Source organism: Lepidochelys olivacea (genome assembly GCF_965140295.1).
Source record: "Lepidochelys olivacea isolate rLepOli2 genome assembly, chromosome: 9".
Taxonomy (NCBI): Eukaryota; Metazoa; Chordata; order Testudines; family Cheloniidae; genus Lepidochelys; species Lepidochelys olivacea.
The window spans coordinates 63229931-63241324 of NC_140419.1; the positions used below are offsets into that span (position 1 = coordinate 63229931).

Sequence of the window (11394 nt, forward strand, 5' to 3'; positions counted from 1 at the left end):
GCTACGGGCTAAATATTTTGAATCCAAACTACTAAAGTAGCTGTTAGTAGGAATTCTCTCTCAGTTTAACTCCTCAACACTGACTAATCACCAGCTATTTGTATTGAGAATCTCAAAAGCCATGTATACCACTGAACAAAAAGAAAACCTGGCAGACAAGGGGTAGACTAATATGGCAAGGTTTGAAAGGTTATTTGAGCCAGACAGAAATCCTTCAAAATTTGTAGTGCTGACCCTAGTGAAAACAAGAACATAAATTACAGCAGGTGCTATGTCAGAGGGAAATTAGAAAGAGCAGAATGGATTTTGAAGCACAAAAAGCATAAAATCCCTGCAAACAATGTAATGACAAACAATAAGAGAAGCTTTAAGTACATCAGAAGCAGGGAGCCTGTGAAAGACTTATTGAGCCCACTGGATCAGTAGGGGTTAAAGGAGCAATAAAGATGTTGCTGAGAAGCTACAGGATTTCTTCATATGGAGGATGCTAGGCAGATACTACACCAGACTCACTCTTTTCTGGTAATAAAAATGAGGTTCTCAGAGATTCAGGTGTTGCAGGGGGACGGAAGCTGGAACAAACTGATACTTAGAAAAAGCAATAGGGGCCAGGTTTTTGGGAACCTCAAGTTGCAGGTAGGTCCTTGTGGGATTTTCAGAAATACCCAAGTGTAATGGGCTTCATGCACCATTCTGGCGCCTCCTGTTGTCTGTCATGGGAATTAGCTCTGCATGTTAGCACGCCCGCTTTGGGTGGTGCCTCGCTGCCGTCACTCCTGCTCTAGGACCCACGTCTCTCCAAGGCCCGCAGCATCCTCTTCAGTGACACAGCCCTCCAGCCATGCCACACACTGTGCTCCCCGCTTCCAGGGGACCTGCAGTCCACGTTCAGCCACTTCCCTTAAAAAGTGGCTACTGCAGCAAATTTTCTTGCCACTTCCTTATGGCCCCGTGTAACGACGCTGGTTCTGGCGAGACCCAACTGAGAGTGGCAATGCAGGACAACTTGCTTCAAGCAGGGGAGTTGCAGCCCAAGGCTGGGGTTTTTCCACCTCTAAGGCAAACCAAACCAGGCAGACAGAGAGCACTTTTGTTTTACCCCACTGGCTAACCACAAGTCACACACACAATTCCCTTAGGCACTCCAGTTTCCCAGTATTACCACCAGTGCCACTCATTATGGGGACAAATAGTTATGAAGACCAATACCCCAGTAAAAGAAAAAAGGTTCTCTCAATCCCAAAGGACCAAGCCCCCGACCCAGGTCAATATACAAATCAGATCTTACCCACAAATCACGCTGTTGCCAATCCTTTAGAATTGAAATCTAAAGGTTTATTCGTAAAAGGAAAAAGATATAGATGAGAGCTAGAATTGGTTAAATGGAATCAATTACATACAGTAATGGTAAAGTTCTTGGTTCAGGCTTGTAGCAGTGGTGTAATAAACTGCAGGTTCAAATCAAGTCTCTGGAGTACATCCATAGCTGAGATGGGTCTTTCAGTCCTTGGTTCAAAGCTTCAGTGTAGCAAAGTTCCTCCAGAGGTCTGAAGCAGGATTGAAGACAAGATGGAGACGAGGCATCAGGCTTTTATAGTCTTTTTCCAGGTGTAAGAACATCTCTTTGTTCTTACTGTGGAAAATTACAGCAAAACAGAGTTTGGAGTCACATGGGCAAGTCCCTGCATACTTTGCTGAGTCACAAGGCGTATCCGCCTTCTCTGAATGAGTCAGTTGCATAGCTGGTAGTCCTTAATGGGCCAGCAAGCAGGCTAGGCAGAGCTGACACCAACTTGTCTGGGGTGTCACCCAGGAGCATAGCGTAAGTTTGAAATACAGGTAGTATAGAGCTAATATTCATAACTTTAACGACAAAAATGATACACATAAACAGCATAATCATAACCAGCAGACCATAACCTTGTCTTAGACACCTTATTTGACCCCCTTTATACAAGATTTGGTGCAACTACAGGATCTTGGTTGCAACAATGATCTATACAGTCCCAGATTATGTCAACAACATCACACCCCAGCATCCTCTTTGTCCTTGCCTCAGGGCCGCAGCCTGCAAACCCCAGCAGGCAGCCAGGAGCTGTCTCTCGCTCCCTGCTAGCAGCACTTCTCTGTCCAGGGTGTTGACAGTTTGCTCAATCCTCCAGAGACAAAATCCTTCCTCCCTGAGCTCCCTGCAGAGAACTGCCCTCCTCTGCCCTGCAGTTCCCTTTTTATATGGACCTGCTTGGCCCTGACTGGCTGCCTCCTGTGCAGCCTCCCTAGGGCTCTATTAACCCCTTAGAGCCCAGTGTAGGGCAGATGCCCCATCACACCCCCTTCCCCTCAAGCCTACAACCCTCAGTGGTAGGGAGGTCTCATGCTGTGCCCTATTCTGAGATGCCCCTTTAGGTTATCCCGCTGTTTCTCGGTTTCCCTCAACTGGAAACACACATCTTCTTTCTTTGTTATAGCATCCCTAAACTCTTCCCTCAGGCATGCCAGGCATGCCCACATATTGAATACTGTGTGCAGATGTGGATGCCCCATAGCAAAAAAAAGAGATATTGGAATTGGAAAAGGTTCAGAAAAGGGCAACAAAAATTATTACCAGTATGGAACAGCTATCATGTGAAGAGAGGTTAAGACTGGGACTTTTCATCTTGGAAAAGAGATGACTTGGGGTGTGTGTGTGTGTGTGGGGGGGATATGATAGTGATCTATAAAATCATGACTGATGTGGAGAAAGTAAATAAGGAAGTGTTATCTACTCCTTCTCACAACACAAGAACTAGGGTCACCAAATGAAATTAACAGGCAGCAGGTTTAAAACAAACGAAAGTATTTCTACACACAATGCACAGTCAACCTGTGGAACTCATTGCCAGGGGATGTTGTGAAGGCCAAGACTATAACAGGGTTCAAAAAAGAACTAGCTAAGTTCATGGAGGATAGGTCCATCAATGACTATGAGCCAGGATGGGCAGGGATGGTGTCCCTAGCCTCTGTTTGCGAGAAGCTGGGAATGGGCGACAGGGGATGGATCACTTGATGATTACCTGTTCTGTTCATTCCCTCCGAGGCACCTGGCATTGGCCGCTGTCGGAAGACAGGACACTGGGCTAGATGGACCTTTGGTCTGACCCAGTAGGGCTGTTTTTATGTCGAGACTGATTCCTGTGTGACTCCTGCAGCAGACATCCTGACCAGAAGCGGCTCCCGGAAAGTAGACTCCTCACTAGGGTGACCAGACAGCAAGTGTGAAAAATCGGGGCGGGGGTGGGGGTGGGGGGTAATAGGCGCCTATAGAAGAAAAAGCCCCAAATATCGGGACTGTCCCTCTAAAATAGGGACATCTGGTCACCCTACTCTTTACAATTAAAATTCAGGTAACAGCAAACTGAATCCTATTATTAAAGTTGCAGCTCCCTAGACAGGGCTGCTACCTTTTGCCCTTCCCGTGACGATGTTCTGAGGCAGGTCCCTGGTTTGTGGTGACCGGAGAGTGTATCCCCATTAAAAATACCTGTTCCTTATTGTGCTCGGAGCTGTACAATAACAGAGCTCTTCCGATGCCCTGACGCCTTTCATAAATCAGCAGCAGGAACTGCAGAACGCAGTGCTTGCTCGGCTCGCCTTTAAGTGACAGCCCCGCACTCCACTTATTTTTAGTTGCCGCTACCCCGGGCCAGGCTGCTGCTGAAGTCAATGGCGAAGCGCCCGTTGGCCGCCCGGCGCCAAGCGCGGGCATCAGGACTTCTTCGCGCGCCCTCCGACGCGCGAGCCGCGAGCACCGCCCTTAGCGCGCTGCAAGGCGTCGCGCCGCTCGGCCGTGCCTGGCGGTGAGGTGCGGTTTTACAATCTCAGGGTCCTGCTTGCGGTTGGTTGTAAGGAGCGGGCAGCGGGCTCAGCCCTGCCGAGTCTGTGTCTGTGCAATTCGCACGTCTGGCGAAATGCGTATTACCTCATTCAAGGCAAATCGGAGCGTTCGTAATGCGGAGCGCACAGTGTGCACGGCAAGGCTCTCCCTCCGCTTGCTCGGGCAGTTCCGCAATACGCGTGGGCAGCTTGTAGTTACCAACGTATGGGGCTGTAGCTATGCCGCTGGAGGGCCCGCAGACAATCCCGGCGCAAAGCGGCCAGCAGCCTCATCAGATTCAATTGTTACGCTTCTGCGCCTGTCGGGGCCGCGGGGCTGCATCCAGTGTCTCCGCGAGCGGCTATGAACAGCGCTCCGTCCACCCAGCACGCGGCTGCCTCTGGCTGTGTCGGTCACATACATCTAACTTCGCTGTTTCTGTTAATCTGCTCAATTGCTATGATCTTCAGAGCAAAAAAAAAAAAAAAAAACTGCAAGGACGCTAATCTCTGGGCGTGTGACAGGTGCACTGGCGACGGGAAAGAAGGTGTATGTGTGAAGTCGTTAACGCAATGGAACCGTACAGGGGTCTCTCCCCACTTTCCTGGCCAGGAGTTTCAATGCTGCTTTTTCCAGCTGGCAGGAAAGTCAATCGGATTCTTTCCACTGACTTTCGAGGGAGCTGAATTGAGTCAGATCAGTCACTTGGCCTTGTTTGCTATCATTGGACGCGGTCAAAGTGCTAACCACGGCAGAGGGTTTGTCTACACACAGCCAGGGTGCGAAGAGAGCGTTCGGAATGTAACACCCGGCAGCAGTTCCATTAACGTGAGCTATTTAGGCAGTGACTTGGTAGGCGAGTGCCGAGGGACTGGGTCCTAGTACGAGGAACGGTGGCATCCCCAAATGACAGGGATTAAAAAAAACACTACAACAAATACTGTCCAGCTATTCAAACTGTGCTCCCCTAGCTGACCCGCAGGAAAGTTGTTTATTAATCAAGTTGGATTCACGTGAAGCCGCTTGTGTCCGAACCTACTCCCACTGAAACCCGCAAAAAGCAGAATCAGGATCCCCCTTTGTCTTTTTACCCTCAAGAAAGTCCCGCTACCACGTTGCCTCTCTGAATACAGTGTGACCTGAGAGAATCTCTCCATGGAGGCATAAACTAGTCCTTTTTGGTTGTTTTAATCCTGGGCTCCGAAATTTTGCCCAGCTGCCAAATGTGTCGATTTCGGGCAAGGAATTCCCACTTGGAAATACATCTTTATTTCTCCTCAAATGGAGAAGATGTCGTGGGTTAAATATGAACACGACTCCTGCTAGAAATCCTGAACAACCCGAAGCGGTTTTACAAAACAGTGGGGAGATCCAGGATGATTTTACAGTTTACATAAACACAGATGGGAAAGTACAGCAGTGTAGCTCTAAAGATTAAAACCCTGGCTGTGGATGTATTTGACTAATTTTTAATAAAATGTAGGTACAGTTTCCTAATCCTCTCCAAAATCTGGCAGATTAATAATTTCTTGGGGGTATTTTGTTAACGACCCATTTAAAAAAGGAATTTTTGAGGACAATGATATAAAATATGTTTTTGTCACGATTTTTGTAAATCATGTAAATAATAAATGAATCGGATTACTACAATTTCTAACTTTCCCCTTGTAAAGCTGGCTCTGGTTTGAGTCTGAGCGATAGCCATATGCCGGTTTTCAATGTTAAATTGTGTCTTTGAAACGGAATTAATTGATCTATTTAATCTGTATGTCGATAAGAGATTATTTTCAAAACTGAAGCAATGCAATTGTTGAACTGTAGGTTTATATTATTCTCCACGTGTGTGTTGGGGGATGAGGCTGCATTACTGTGTCTCTAATACAAAGTTTTTTTCATGAAATATAGATGTATACTGATTCATCATGTGGACTGGCAAATGTCCGTACTGTACCTCATCGGATTATGTTTGCATAAAGTCCCCAAATCTGACACTGTTAGATCTGGTTTAGTTCATGATCATCACATAAGGCCACCATAATAGATCAGTTCAATAGCTAATGTTAAGAGGAGCTGCTGTTCTGATCTGTTACCGTGGGAATTTGCTGCTCACATCTGGTTTCCTCAATTAGTGTACCAGATCTGGCTGAATGGTATTTTTTCAGGGAAGGATTGGATCTTGGAAACGTTTGACAAATGCCAGTTGTGAAAGCTTTTTTCACATGTTTAGTTTCTTTGTGCGGATAGAGGGAAACAGATGGATTTCTGTTTAATATTTAAACATTTGTGCCATGGCAAAACAAGCCCAACCACAGCATGCAGAACCCTGTTCCTCACCTCCTGTTTCCAGCACCTAGTGGATTTCTGTCAGTTCCCTGCCTTTAATACCAACACTACCAGCCACCTCAAGTCTGGGCCCTTTTCGGAGGTAGGGAACTGAGACAGAGAGGATAAGTGACCTGCTGCAGGTCACACAAGTCTGTGGCAGAGAGGGGACTTGAACCCAGCTCAGTGCCCAGCCCCTGGGCCATCCTTCCTCTCAGATAACCCTATTGCCAGGTATACACTAGATCTATTTAATAATGGACTTTCTCTTATGAGAGAATAAGATTCTCCGCCTCTGTTGGAGAATAAGCCCTGGTCTACACTAGGACTTTAGATTGAATTTAGCAGCATTAAATCGTTGTAAACCTGCACCCGTCCACACGATGAAGCTCTTTTTTTCGACTTAAAGGGCTCTTAAAATCGATTTCCTTACTCCACCCCTGACAAGTGGATTAGTGCTTAAATCGGCCTTGCTGGGTCGAATTTGGGGTACTGTGGACACAATTCAATGGTATTGGCCTCCGGGAGCTATCCCAGAGTGCTCCATTGTGACCGCTCTGGACAGCACTCTCAACTCAGATGCACTGGCCAGGTAGACAGGAAAAGAACCGCGAACTTTTGCATCTCATTTCCTGTTTGGCCAGCATGGCAAGCTGCAGGTGACCATGCAGAGCTCATCAGCAGAGGTGACCATGATGGAGTCCCAGAATCGCAAAAGAGCTCCAGCATGGACCGAACGGGAGGTACGGGATCTGATCGCTGTATGGGGAGAGGAATCTGTGCTATCAGAACTCCGTTCCAGTTTTCAAAATGCCAAAACCTTTGTCAAAATCTCTCAGGGCATGAAGGACAGAGGCCTTAACAGGGACCCGAAGCAGTGCCGCGTGAAACTTAAGGAGCTGAGGCAAGCCTACCAGAAAACCAGAGAGGTGAACGGCTGCTCCGGGTCAGAGCCCCAAACATGCCACTTCTATGATGAGCTGCATGCCATTTTAGGGGGTTCAGCCACCACTACCCCAGCTGTGTTGTTTGACTCCTTCAATGGAGATGGAGGCAACGCAGAAGCAGGTTATGGGGACGAAGAAGATGATAGCTCACAGCAAGCAAGTGGAGAAACCGGTTTTCCTGACAGCCAGGAACTGTTTCTCACCCTGGACCTGGAGCCAGTCCCCCCCGAACCCACCCAAGGCTGCCTCCTGGAGCCGGCAGGCGGAGAAGGGACCTCCAGTGAGTGTACCTTTTAAAATACTATACATGGTTTAAAAGCAAGGATGTTTAATGATTAATTTGCCCTGGCATTCGCGGCTCTCCTGGATGTACTTCCAAAGCCTTTGCAAAAGGTTTCTGGGGAGGGCAGCCTTATTGTGTCCTCCATGGTAGGACACTTTACCACTCCAGGCCAGTAGCACGTACTCGGGAATCATTGTACAACAAAGCATTGCAGTGTATGTTTGCTGGCATTTAAACAACATCCGTTCTTTATATCTCTGTGTTATCCTCAGGAGAGTGAGATAACATCATGGTCACCTGGTTGAATAGGTTGCTTTTCTTCAGGGGACACTCAGAGGTGCCCGTTCCTGCTGGGCTGTTTGCCTGTGGCTGAACAGAAATGTTCCCCGCTGTTAGCCACGGGGAGGGGGGGTAGCCACGCGGTGGGGGGAGGCAAAATGCGACCTTGTAACAAAAGCACGTGCTATGGATGTAATGTTAACAGCAAGGTTTACCCTGAAAGCCATTGTTTTATAAAATGTGTCTTTTTAAATACCGCTGTCCCTTTTTTTTTCTCCACCAGCTGCATGTGTTTCAATGCTCACAGGATCTTCTCCTTCCCAGAGGCTAGTGAAGATTAGAAAGAAAAAAAAACGCACTCGCGATGAAATGTTCTCTGAGCTCATGCTGTTCTCCCACACTGACAGAGCACAGATGAATGCGTGGAAGCAAATAATGTCAGAGTGCAGGAAAGCACAAAATGACCGGGAGGAGAGGTGGTGGGCTGAAGAGAGTAAATGGCGGGCTGAAGACAGGGCTGAAGCTCAAATGTGGCGGCAGCATGATGAGAGGAGGCAGGATTCAGTGCTGAGGCTGCTGGAGGATCAAACCAGTATGCTCCAGCGTATGGTTGAGCTGCAGTAAAGGCAGCTGGAGCACAGACCGCCGCTACAGCCCCTGTGTAACCAACCGCCCTCCTCCCCAAGTTCCATAGCCTCCACACCCAGAAGCCCAAGAACGCGGTGGGGGGGCCTCCGGCCAACCAGCCACTCCACCACAGAGGATTGCCCAAAAAACAGAAGGCTGGCATTCAATAAATTTTAAAGTTGTAAACTTTTAAAGTGCTGTGTGGCATTTTCCTTCCCTCCTCCACCACCCCTCCTGGGCTACCTTGGTAGTCATCCCCCTATTTGTGTGATGAATGAATAAAGAATGCATGAATGTGAAGCAACAATGACTTTATTGCCTCTGCAAGCAATGATTAAGGGAGGAGGGGAGGGTGGTTAGCTTACAGGGAAGCAGAGTGAACCAAGGGGCGGAGGGTTTCATCAAGGAGAAACAAACAGAACGTTCACACCGTAGCCTGGCCAGTCATGAAACTGGTTTTCAAAGCTTCTCTGATGCTCACCGCGCCCTCCTGTGCTCTTCTAACCGCCCTGGTGTCGGCCTGCGCATAACCAGCAGCCAGGCGATTTGCCTCAACCTCCCACCCCGCCATAAACGTCTCCTCCTTACTCTCACAGATATTGTGGAGCGCACAGCAAGCAGTAATAACAGTGGGAATATTGGTTTCGCTGAGGTCTAAGCGAGTCAGTAAACTGCGCCAGCGCGCCTTTAAACGTCCAAATGCACATTCTACCACCATTCTGCACTTGCTCAGCCTGTAGTTGAACAGCTCCTGACTACCGTCCAGGCTGCCTGTGTACGGCTTCATGAGCCATGGCATTAAGGGGTAGGTTGGGTCCCCAAGGATAACTATAGGCATTTCAACATCCCCAACAGTAATTTTCTGGTCTGGGAATAAAGTCCCTTCCTGCAGCTTTTGAAACAGACCAGAGTTCCTGAAGATGCGAGCGTCATGTACCTTTCCTGGCCATCCCACGTTGATGTTGGTGAAACATCCCTTGTGATCCACCAGAGCTTGCCAGAAGACGGTACAACAGGACTGCTAGCAATCCGTATCGCCTGCCTGCTCACCATAAGATGGTTCAATAGGACTGACTGCAGGACTAAAGAGAATGACCTGGTCAAGTCACTTCTAATGTCGTCCCTGCACCCACGTCTGCCCAGGCGCTCCTGGCCGATGTGGCCAGGAGCACCTCGGACATGACGATGATGGCTACCAATCCTATTGTACCGTCTGCTGCCACAAGGCAATGGGTTGCTGCTGCTGTGTAGCAATTCAGTACCACGTCTGCCAGCACCCAGGAGATATACAGTGACGGTTACCTGAGCGGGCTCCATGCTTGCCGGGGTATGGCGTCTGCACAGGTAACTCAAGAAAAAAGGCACAAAACGATTGTCTGCTGCTGCTTTCACAGAGGGAGGGAGGGAACGGGGGCCTGACGATATGTACCCAGAACCACCTGCGACAATGTTTTAGCCCCATCAGGCATTGGGATCTCAACCCAGAATTCCAATGGGCAGCGGAGACTGCGGGAACTGTGGGATAGCTACCCACAGTGCAACACTCCGGAAGTCGACGCCTGCCTCGGTACTGTGGAAGCGCTCCGCCGAGTTAATGCACTTAATCCACTTAAAGCATTTTCTGTGGGGACACACACACTCGAATATATAAAAACGATTTCTAAAAAACCGACTTCTATAAATTTGACCTAATTTCATAGTGTAGACATACCCTAAGACTTTCCTTGTTCCTTTTTAGGAATTAATGCAATTATTAGGTCCTCACTTACACCAAATGCTTTTAGTCTGCCAGGCTGGCTTCCAACTTTTGTAAATTTCTTTGTCATTTGGCATATTTTGTTGTGGTTTTCCTATGTAGCTTGCCTGTCCTTAGACACTGTATTTGACACTGGCCATGGCCTCCAGAGAAAAGTAGTAAATGATCGTTGGTAAGTCTCTGAGCGAGACTTACCTGTATGCTGCACTTTATAGGCACACAAGTTCTCCCTTCGATTTTACTGGGATAATTCGCATGTTTAAAATTAAGCACTTAACCTAAATCTAAGCAGGTTCTCAGGTTGCATGTGTCCACACAAGCATTTACATCTGTTACAATAAATCGATTTAAAATACGATTTGGGGTAAAACTAGTGTATTTAAGCCCTTCTGTCTGGCTTCCAATGGTTGCATGTTCTCTGACGAATATGTAATGGCGCTGGATGACTATTTGGCTCCTGGATTTACACAGCGGAACGAGGACAGATCAACCCAGAGTAGGGGCGGATTTACAGTAAAACACAGGATGCCCTAGCCCCAGGCCCCCCAACGACTGGGGGCCCAGGGCCAGGCAGCTGCGGGGGCAGAAGCATGATCCTGCTGGCTCCTGGGGCTCCAGTCCTGCTGCAGGGTCCGCACCCACCGGCAGCCAAGCTTCCCCTCCCTCGCCTCTTCCCAGAGCCTGCTGCATTCCCACCCCTTCCCCTCTCTCCTAGTGCTTCCCCCGCCGCCAGTCAGCTGTTTGCCGGCACTCAGGTTGCTCCAGGAGGGATGGGGAGGAGCGGGGCCGCAGCATGCTTGGGGGAGGAGGCGGAGAAGAGGCAGGGGCGGTGTGCTTTCGGGGCAGAGGTTTAAAACTGAACCCCCCCGAAGCAGGTAAGAGCAGGCCCGGGGCTCTCCTCCGCCAGGCTGGGAGCTGGAGCGGGCGCAGGCGGCTCTCCCCCGCGCTCTGCCGGGAGGGCAGCGGGGCGGGCGCGCGCAGCCCGGGACGTCGGCAGAGAGCGGCCCCTGCTCTGCCCCGGCCTGCCCGCTCCGCCGCCGCGCGCTCTGCGGGCTGGCTGCCGGCGCCGCTGCTCTCCGGCGGGGCGGCAAAGCTGGGGAAGCCGGAGGGCTCCGCTCGGTGACTCGGCCCCCTGCGGGCGCGGCGGCCCGAGCCCAGCTTTGCGCGAGCCGCCGGGGAGGGTCGGTCCCGGGAGGGAGGTGCGGGGAGATCAGGCCGGTGCGTGGGGTTCAGGCGGCCGGGTCCCTGCCGTGGGCTGCCCGGCAGAGAGGAGGGCAGCCGGTGCTGCCTGGCGGCCTTTAAAAGGCCCGCATTGCGGCAGGTCAGA

The 11394-nt window shown here is 49.8% G+C and overlaps 1 protein-coding gene and 1 long non-coding RNA gene across 2 annotated transcripts; one reads left to right on the forward strand and one right to left on the reverse strand.

Annotated features, from left to right (window-relative positions):
- Positions 1 to 1313: 1313 nt before the first annotated feature.
- On the reverse strand, positions 1314 to 5398 carry LOC311526513. Its single transcript, XR_014713038.1, has 2 exons — positions 3521 to 5398; positions 1314 to 3232 (listed from the first exon to the last, which is right to left on the reverse strand). It is a non-coding gene; the product is annotated as an uncharacterized lncRNA (long non-coding RNA).
- Positions 5399 to 5496: 98 nt separating this feature from the next.
- Positions 5497 to 8462, forward strand: LOC311525850 (uncharacterized protein). The gene is made up of 2 exons (XM_084638248.1): positions 5497 to 7402; positions 7968 to 8462. Exons 1-2 carry the CDS (start codon positions 6841 to 6843, stop codon positions 8306 to 8308), a joined length of 903 nt encoding a protein of 300 aa, XP_084494374.1. The 5' UTR covers positions 5497 to 6840; the 3' UTR covers positions 8309 to 8462.
- The last annotated feature ends 2932 nt before the right edge of the window (positions 8463 to 11394 follow it).

Excerpts from the sequence above, each read along its gene's own strand:
- LOC311525850 (XM_084638248.1), top strand. The coding sequence starts at position 6,841 with ATGCAGAGCTCATCAGCAGAGGTGACCATGATGGAGTCCCAGAATCGC. Across the intron at positions 7,403-7,967 it reads AGGCGGAGAAGGGACCTCCA|CTGCATGTGTTTCAATGCTC; the intron begins GTGAGTGTACCT and ends TTTCTCCACCAG.